At 36.1% G+C, this 10,043-nt stretch overlaps 1 protein-coding gene across 1 annotated transcript in view; it reads right to left on the minus strand.

The window, feature by feature from the left end:
• Positions 1-9,129, minus strand: part of LOC124363385 — a 43,660-nt gene extending 34,531 nt beyond the window's left edge. Inside the window, 7 exon segments of the mRNA XM_046818635.1 lie at positions 428-609; positions 612-636; positions 4,469-4,589; positions 4,972-5,124; positions 5,294-5,828; positions 5,830-7,113; positions 8,990-9,129. Of these exon segments, the coding sequence (XP_046674591.1) occupies positions 428-609; positions 612-636; positions 4,469-4,589; positions 4,972-5,124; positions 5,294-5,828; positions 5,830-7,113; positions 8,990-8,998 (2,309 nt within the window). The 5' untranslated portion in view covers positions 8,999-9,129.
• Positions 9,130-10,043: the final 914 nt, after the last annotated feature.

Raw genomic sequence — 10,043 nt, forward strand, 5'->3', positions numbered from 1 at the left:
ATTGTTTATTATAATTGTCACAAAATTATAAAACGTTTTTTCTGTCTATTCTGTTTTAAATATAAAAAAAGTTAGATAGTGTAAGTATTCATATATAATCTATATAAATGATATATAAAGTATGTGATTAACAAACACTGTTTGTTAAAAAGAAGTTTAAGAGAATTTTCATAAATCATCTTAAATCACTTCATTAATGCAGGCCTGTGTCAGTTAAATGTTTTGATAAAACATCAATCACATGAAATAAAAGATAATATTTAATCAATGCAACATTCAACACTTTATACCTCTTGAATTTAACAACTGTGATAAGTATTTAGCACCAGTAATAAATTTATGTTACAGCGTAAACTAATGAAACATAACGTTATATAGAGACACAATTAAACATCTTTCCACGATCATACATATGATTGTAGGGATCTATCGCATGTTTGCGAGGAGGTAGTGGCCGAGACAGGTATATTTCCGCCAGTCACAGCCGAGCGGTGAGGGATCACCACGCAGAGAGTGCATGGTAGCCATGGTGCGCCGCGCTGTGTAGCGGCACCGTGGACTGTCCCCACACAAGTTGTTGGCTTTCGTCAAGAACGTCATGTCACAAGCACTATCTGACGTCTCGGTCTCTGCGCTCTGTAACACCATGGTATTGATTAAGATATAATTAAGTAATCACAATATCCCAGGCTGGTTTATACCTTCCAGTTGAACCCACAGTGGGCAAAAGCCAATGCACTTAAAACAAGATACATAAACTGATGTGCCACTTAAATCTGGGCAACCTAATGGATGTCCAGGAGCAGCACATCACTAACTGCAAAATATGAGATTCTGGGGCACAAAGGGTAATTCAATAGGTCTAGTGTACTGCGGGAGATGACTGTTGGAGTTGGTGGGGTTTGTTCCCTAAGAGTCAAAGGTTCTTGCCAACTTAGACATTAGGGTGTGCCACCCCCTGCCTGCTTTGACTGGAGAGTCTGGTTCAGAGCTGGCTTCTCCTTCTTCCTAGGGGACATGATTTGAGATTAGTGCCCTAAACTTTTTCCTCATGAATCTCGAGGAGGTGGTCCCTACTCCCAATCTTACCCATCCAAAATATCCTATCACTCCAGAAGCAGCGCAAAGGTCCTTACAGGACTAGGTGCAATTTTCTAAGTCTCTTTCCTAAGTGAACAAAAAAAAAGTAATCACAATAAGTGGTGTGCAAAAGAAGCCGCTTTGGCTCATTTTAAAGCTGTTAGATTACAATTTCAATTAAAAATTATAATCAATTGGTTAAAAAGTAAGTGTAAAAATTGTTTTTGGATAATAAGTAAAACACACAAGTAAACCATCGCTCAACAGGTGAATTGGTAGTTTATCAAAATTGTCATACCCTCAATGTGCTATGAAAAAGGAATTTCATCTGAAAATGACTTCAATTATATAAGCTCAGACCTGTAGGATGTACAAAGAGAAGTAGATCTTAATTGTCTACAGTAGCTGTTCATGCTCATTGTGGTGAAACAGTTGATCTTATACCTTTAGGTAAAACATGTAAAAAGTGGTCTGATCACATAGAGCATTTGATGAAAACAAGTATTTTCTTGTCCTTCAAAAATATTTCATCCAGGTTGTTAATTCCACTTTTTTAACATTAGTTATACAGTTTGTGACAAAGTGGTAGCAACTAAGGAATTTTGTTATAAGAGTGTTTTCATACCATCATAGCATTTCAAAATTAATATTTGATGGACCTAGTGATGTGTTAACCCTATGAAGAGTTGATCAACATGGATACAGTGAAAATCTAAAATATGTACAGTTGTACACCTCTATGTAAAGTTATGTATTACTTAAAAAACTTCAATGAGATACAAACAAATTATTTGACATAGGTAATTAAATATAGATGGCCTTAAAACACCAGTCACTTATAGTTTCCAAATGCTAATTAAAACAATTTTTTTATGCCGTAGAAAATTTTTATATTTTAATTACTTGTGTAATGTATAAGCTCATTAAATACCAACTCAAGCATTGAATTCAAGTTGGTTATAATTAAATATTAATTAAGTATTTACATAATGATTAATAACAACTGTCAATTTTATATATTTTTAAATGGTAAAAGGGGGGTCAAAATATATAGAAATAATACACATGTGGTCCATAAGAGTGTCTTATATCCTAAATCCATTTTTGTCACTATTTTACTTATATTACAAAATGAATGAATTATTTAAAAGCTTTAGTAGAAAGAAGCCACATTTTTAGAGACAGCAAAACGTTATTTTCCTCATGTAATCGCTTTTCTCCTACAACACTCAAATAAAATGTTAGTATGTATGTATATGGTGGCTTTGATATTTGTCACTGAATATTCAGGTAAAATCCTTATACGTTTAAAACAATTTAAATCAAATATGTCAGAGTGGCTTAAGATTAAGGAATTTAATAGTGTTGAGGAATATATGATATGTGATATGCTGTAAATAAGAAAAAATATGGATACTCCATAATTTATTATAAATTTTAGATTTTAATTCCATGTCTCTTTGTGTTCTTAATGTTTTATTTATTTGAGTAGATTTGAGTATTTATTCTAACAGATATGACTGGAAACTAGTGCATATTTATACAATATCACTCGAATCAGACTGAAAAATTGTTATTTTGACGAAGCCTATTGTAATCTTTGGAGTACTTAATGGCCAATAAAACTTCTGATTTATTATAAAATGAAAAAGTAATTTTACAGATGGTAGTACAGTTTTAATTTTATATTAAACTTTATAAAATTTACTCAGTTGTTTTGCTAAATTTCAAAGGGATGTCAACTTATTACTTGTTACGTATTTATCTACATACTTAGTTGCTTAATAATTTTGAATCATGTAGTCATTGAAGAACACAGTAATGAAATACATATGGACATATATTAGAGTGGGATTTGACACCTAAATAAGACAGGTACAAATATACAAGTTTTACATTAATTAATGTTCTACAACAGGGGTGCCCAACCTTTTTTACCCAAGGGCCACATTTTAAAGCCTTTATGGTCAGGCAGGCCAACATCCCAGGGGATTTGGAACCCCAAACAAAACGTATTGCCCGGGGTTTGTTACAGAAATCTTGTGCAAAATATGAGTTTTAAGGTTATTTGGCCCTTGTTTCCTGATTATTGTACTTTCTTATTATTTATTAGTTGTTAGGTAAAGGTTTATAATATATTATGTTTTTAGGTTCTTTTAGTAGAAATAAATATAAACCCAGACTTTTGGATGTTTGCTCTAATTCTGAGGGAACAATAAAAAAAGTCACCAATAAATTGAATACATCGATTTTAATAAATCCTACTAGGATACTAGGACATACAAATTACGTGGTGAGTGGTGACCTTGAATTGGGTAGGGGTTACGTCGCCGCACCGCGCGCTGTGTCGTGCTTTAGGCTAGGGACACACAGTCCCGGTTACCGGGATGCCGTCCACCGGGTTGCCGGTAAACGGTTTGTTGTGTGCTGGCCACACAGTCCCGGCGATAAACATCAAGTTGTCTCTCAGTTAACCTTTGAGTGTTGTTCGGAACGAATCATGCTATCCAAAGTGAAGTTAGTTTGTTGTTTAGAGGCTCTAAATGAATTACCAAAACAACGAAATAGGGTACATTGGGTTCATCCATTTAATGTAGATGCTAAAGCTGAAAAAAGATTTAGAAAATTTTACGAGAGTATTCGGACTTATGAAACAAAGTTTTTCGGCTTCTACAGGATGTCAATAAAATCTTTTGACGAACTGTTAGTGTTATTTGAGGCGACACATAGCAAGAAAAAATACAAACAAAAGATTATCAGTAAGTGCAGAAGAAACGACACCACTGACACACAGACTTGACTGGAATCGGGACCCGGCGGCCGGCACTGTGTGAGCACGCACGACAGATATCAAGTGTTTTGTATTGCCAACCCGGTTTTCACCGGCTGCAGGGCTCCCGGTCACCGGTAGCATGCTTGCCGGTCTGGACCGGCACGCTTTTTGCCGCACAGCACCGGCATTGTGTGTGCGCTCTTCAACAAACTATATGTTCTCATCAATCCCGGCCGGGATGCCGATCACCGGCATCCCGGTAACCGGGACTGTGTGTCCCTAGCCTTACGCGCGCTCTACGCTCTATTCGCCGGCCGGCAGCCACCACCGTAGTCAGTGAAATCTGTCTGCAACTACTTCTTTCAACACTCATACTCCACCAAATGAATACGGCTCGTTCTACGTGAAATCGGCTGGACTGCTTGGTTCTCAAAATTTGTATTTATTTAATATTTCAAATGCTTGTAAACAAATTTGGTTGTTTTGTCAACAAGGCGGGCCACATAAAACTGACTCGCGGGCCGTAGGTTGGGCAGCCCTGTTCTACAAGTACAAATACTTTTATCATTTAACATATACATTACGACAGGCACATTCTGAAGTGTCATCACTTACACAGAGTAACAGATTTGATGATGGTAACAAAGATTACTCAGAATCTCTGATGTGTCTCCTGCCATGTTGGCAATCTCCTTGCAGCGCTGCGCGATGTCATCCATCACGGGACAGGATTCATCTAGAAAATAACAACTTTGCAATCATTTATCACATCCATTTCATTAAGAAAACTACATATCAGTTAGTAGAACAATAGTAAACTGTCATTAGGCCTTCAGTACAACTAAAACTAAATGTCTCAAATTTGAAATTCAAAAAGATCATGGACCCTTACCACAAGATCTCTATATTTTAGAGCTAAAATAAAGCTTTATATTTTATACTAGTATTTGAAAACTTGAAGTATTTTTCCTACCAAAACATGTAACGAAATCAGACAACATTAATAATAGTGTTGGTTTTGATTTATACCATATAAACAGTTCAAAACAGTATGGTTTTCAGAGAGCAACTTCCAAATTGGATACCTCTCATGGTATATAATGTTGGTATCAACTGACCCTCGCTCCAAGGAACTGAATGGGTGCGCCCTGAAGAGTGAATAACACTGATGCCATTGTCCGATTCTTCCTTCTTCTCAAGTTTGCCATCTGGAGGTGACCCAGCTTTTTCCTTCTTGACAGCAACTCTCTTATCTTTTTGTTCAGGGACATCTGTAATAAAGACAGTTAAAATTACCAAATTGTTCACAGATCAAACTATTTTGTTTGACACACTTAAGACTGATCTGCAGATATGAAAAAATAACAAGCCAAGATAGAGACTGACAATGGAAAAGTTTGGACCTGTAATGTTAACAGTAAATTTGATAAATGAACTCACCAGTAGGGGAATGTGTTGTGGAGTGTAAAGGAGCTGAGGCTTTCTGAGCAGCAATGCTAGACTTAAACTCGCTAAGGGCTTTCCGCATCTTCTCCAGACTGTAGGCGGCAGCTAGCTGAGCGATAACTCGATCCTTGACGGCCTGAACCTCCTCTGAGTCAGTCATCCCTTCATGGGCTCCTGTGTACTTCAGAGCCTGGTCCACAATCATGTCTTCCATAGCTCTCAACTTGGCATCCATGTCATCTGAACTTTTCTTATCAATTTCAAAGTGGGTTTTATCATCATGGTTGTCACCAGGGTCTTTAATAGCTCTAGCAGATATTGAGTAAGCCTTTAAGTACTGATCTAACAACCACCCATCGTTTCCTGGCTTATTTGCTGATTTTTTACGTCTCTTGTCGATTCCAAAGTAATCCGACCAATTGACTGACTTCTTTGTCATTTCCAGTGGTTTATGTTGAGAGTCAATACTGGTCTCTTCTTTCTGTCCTGATCGTTTCCTATGTGCATGGGAGTTATGGCTGTGATCTGACATTACTTCACCGGAAGAGGGTTTTAGAGCTGTTAGAAATATTTGGTTTGTCATTGTTTGAGCTATTATTATTTGTTTCAGATGGTTTCAAATGTGATTTTTGTGTGCTGTTTGGATTCTGGTTTGCCTTTTCTTTTGTGCTATCAGAGGGAGAAAATATATCATTCAGTTCTCTCGCAACTTTTGGATCTGTTGTATCATCTGTTGGATGATTTTTTACATTTTTCTTCCTACGCGAATTGAAATGATCATTGCTTGAAGTCTTATGGTACAAAACAGCTGGGCTCGTGTAGTAGGAAGATGATCTCTTGGCAATCGGGTAACGTTTTGCAACATTATTAAAGTGTTCATTGTAAGTATTGCCTCTCCAAAAGCGCTTTTTGTGATGATTAGTATTTTTAATTGCCTGTTCATCCATTAACAACTTAGCTACATCTGCATCTCTCTCCTCATCAGGGATATCTTCTTCACGCATAGATTCCAATGTGTCTGTGTGACTATTTAAAAATTTTAAGGCATGTAAAAACTGGTCACTGGGTGGCTTAGGATTATCAGACAGCCTTTGTCTATCACGTTTTACCCATGCTAGTGGTGAATTGAAGAAATCATAGCCCATATCGTAGTTGCCACCATGCTGCCGTTTCTTCTCTTCTTTATGGTTTAGGTAATCTAGTATTTCTTCAACATCAGTTTCAGACAGATCTTCTGGATCAAAAGTTTCAGGATTGCTATCTTGGTACTTCTCCCAAACAGAATTCAACATGGATAGATATTCGTCAGGATCATCATCATTATCTGGAAAGTTATCGGTATCCCTATTCAACCCACCAAAACTTTTCACTAAACTTTGGGCGTTTCGTGTAGGGCTGTTTCTTGAGGGCTTAGATGAAAATCTTTCCCGGAAAGATGATGGAACTACGTGAGGATGTTCTCCGTTTTCATAATATTGTTCAGAATTTTCCTTATCAAAGTACAAGTTTTGAAGTATGTCAGGTAGATCATTTATATCCCTCTCCCGAAACACTGATCTTTTTGAGTCTGAATTTTTATTCTCGTACTGGTATCTTTGAGGATCTATGCCATCTGAATTATCCATGTTTTCCTCGATATAGTCTAAGATAATATTTTCAAGGTCTACTCCAGTGGGATGGTGGTGAGTTTCAACTCCAGGACTGTGGCTTCCCAACTCACCCTCTGGAGCTGGAATGGCATCGAACACTCCAGCTGTCTTAGGGGCCAAGAGATTTCTGGTAACCATAACCAATGTCTTCAGGCTGTCCATCAACTGAAAAAGAATTGAATTTTCAATACAATATAATTATTATCATGTATAAGTGAGCCTTAGTTAGTTAATAGATTTTTAATTTTAATTTTGAAAGTTGAATATTTTCAGCTTATATTTTTGCTTCTAAACAGTTGAATTATAAAAATAAGTCTGTTTCTTTTTACAGAGACTTTGTCTCATATGCTTCAGAGTAACAAAAATATATGTCCTAGGCATTTTAGCACTGTGGAGCCACACTTTTTAGAACTTTTGAATATTAAAAAAAATAACAGACAGTTTTTACAATGTCTTTTATCTGGAGCTCTAAATGTTAGACAGAATGTTCTTTAATAGTAATTACAATATTCAATTAAAAGTATTGTTATAAGAAATTTGAATTAAATTTAAAACACTATTACATTTAACATATGATGGTTTTTCAAACATGCATTAAAAGTATCTTACTACTACACAAGTTTTATACATAGTTGTATAACATGGTTCAGTTGATGTATAGTTAGGGTTATTTGGAAAGTATATAGGTATGAATCTCTCAAACATCAAATCGTACATTTAAAACACTGACTTCCGGCTTGTATTGCACGATAAAAAACGATGTCATTTTTACTGATATTATTAGTGTACAGTGTTAACAGAGTTTAAAAACGATTAATTGGTCAGAATTTTATGAGACCAAGGACGAATGGTTAAATGGTTAAATTGATGAACCAGCGACCAGGCTAACCATCATAGAGAATTTAGTCATTGCCGTAAAATGATAGGTTCTTGAAGACAAAAATTCCTCAATTTTAAATATAAAGATGGAATTTCAGTATGCAAGTAGAAACCCCTTCTATTAAAAGTAGCAATTTGGTAAATTGTGTCCATATTGGCTTCCAAACTGTTTGCTAGGGAAACTGCTTAGTTAAATCGGCTTTGAATTGTTTTCACTATGTAAAAATACTGAGTGTCCCACGAAGAGGTTTAAAGTTTGATTTGATATTACTTGCCCATTTATGCACCAAACATTTTCAAACTCTAAACAATTAATAAATTACGTTTTAAAATATTCTGTGAAAATTAAAGTTTCCTAACAATATTGTAGAAACAAAATGGTGACATCAAAAATTTTACCATTTTGCTTCCGATAAAAATTTATGACTTGAATTACCTGATTTGATTACTGCTTTACGGTTTTAAAGAACAGCTGTTGAATAACGCTTATTGTTGAAAACAGCTGTTTGATTGAAGAATATTGCTTGTGCTATAAAAACATAACCTAACCTCCTCCATTACAGTTTTACTAATATTGAAGTTGAAAAATGGTTTTTAATGTTGAACAAAAAGTAAAGTGTTGTGCGTGGGCTATTGCTTTTGGCAACATTACAGAAGTAATTAGACAATTTCAGGTTGCCTACCTAGGAGTTGAACCACCTAGCAATCAACAATAAATAAGAGGAAAAATCTTTTGTTACACACCGAAGAATTTCTTTGTAAGAGCTTAGATTCATTTGTTAAGTGCTGTTGTCAGTGTGTCACTGTGGATGGATTACAGTTCGAATAACTGTGGACTGTAATTATAGGTTTTTTTAATAGGCTACGTTCTAATTTTCTGATTGAAATGTTTTATTTCTCTAGAATATGGCAATAAATAATTGTATAAAACCAAAAATACTGTTTTTTTAGTATATTTTTTCAAAATGCCACAATTTTGTTTCAAAAATTGCTAGAGAGCTCAAATTTTTACAGAATATTTTTAAAACCTATTTAATGAATTGTGTAGAGTTGAAAATGTTCGGTGCATAAATGGGCAAGTAATATAAAATCAAACGCTTAAACCTCTTCGTGGGACACCCGGTATACTCGTACACAACAGTTGAAAGTCGTTAACATTTACCATCACCATGCCGAGGATACATGACACGAGGGCGGAAGTGGTCGAGGTAGTACAGCGTCGGATCCGCCAGATCACGCTGGCGTCGGTTGATAGCTTCCAGAGCACCCCGCAGACTGTCGCTGTCCGCTAGCTGCTCCCCGTGACAGATCCCGAGACAAAGGGCCGTCACCGCCCACAACCACGTCATCTTGTATAACCTTACCAACATATACAGGTTTTGGTAATAAAGCTGATAAAGTGTGCAAACGGAGGGAGGAAAGGCATGGGATTAAAATACTAGCTGTTGCCCGCGGCTTCGCACGCTTTTCGTAAGCTTTGCCTTCGTATGAGCACTTCTGGTTCAAGTGAATTATATTTCCGACGCCGATGTAGAGTTTGCCTTGTTGCCATGATCAAGTAAATCTGTCAAAAGTGTAAGTTCATAGCCATTGTACACGTACGTGTACTTTATTCTACAGTGGTCTAACACTGAAGCTTTAAGTTCAACCAGAAATTTATTTTAAAGACAAATATACATAATATATAACTTAGCGCCTTCAAATAGTCTTTTGCTATTTAATATACGTAACTGTCTCGTAATTGCAGTTTATAATGTGCAGGCGCTTTGAAAACTGTTATGTTTTGCAGCGCCCCTTGGTGGCGAGTTACATCAATGACCATAGCGTATAAACCTTCTCCGTGGAAAAATACATATACATACAAATTTTCATAATGATCATTCAAATAGTTTCATAGTCTATCAATGTCATTTATACAAACATTCTCTTATAAAACAAACACACACACACACACACACACACACACACACACACACACACACACACACACACACACACACACACACAAGGAGTTATAAGTGGACACAGAAACTTATTTTGGATTCATCGAGCGTTGAGAGTGTTTTATATCGCGCCTTACTGTTTGCCCGAGACACTTGGTCAATAAATTAAAGTCTGGTTCTATAGTGTTTGTAGCTTGTATTATTTTTTAGTTATGTTAAAATGGAGAACCTTTCCTTCGTGATCAAGAACATATACGGTCAAATTGTTCACAG

This window comes from Homalodisca vitripennis, chromosome 5 (genome assembly GCF_021130785.1).
Source record: "Homalodisca vitripennis isolate AUS2020 chromosome 5, UT_GWSS_2.1, whole genome shotgun sequence".
Classification (NCBI taxonomy): domain Eukaryota; kingdom Metazoa; phylum Arthropoda; class Insecta; order Hemiptera; family Cicadellidae; genus Homalodisca; species Homalodisca vitripennis.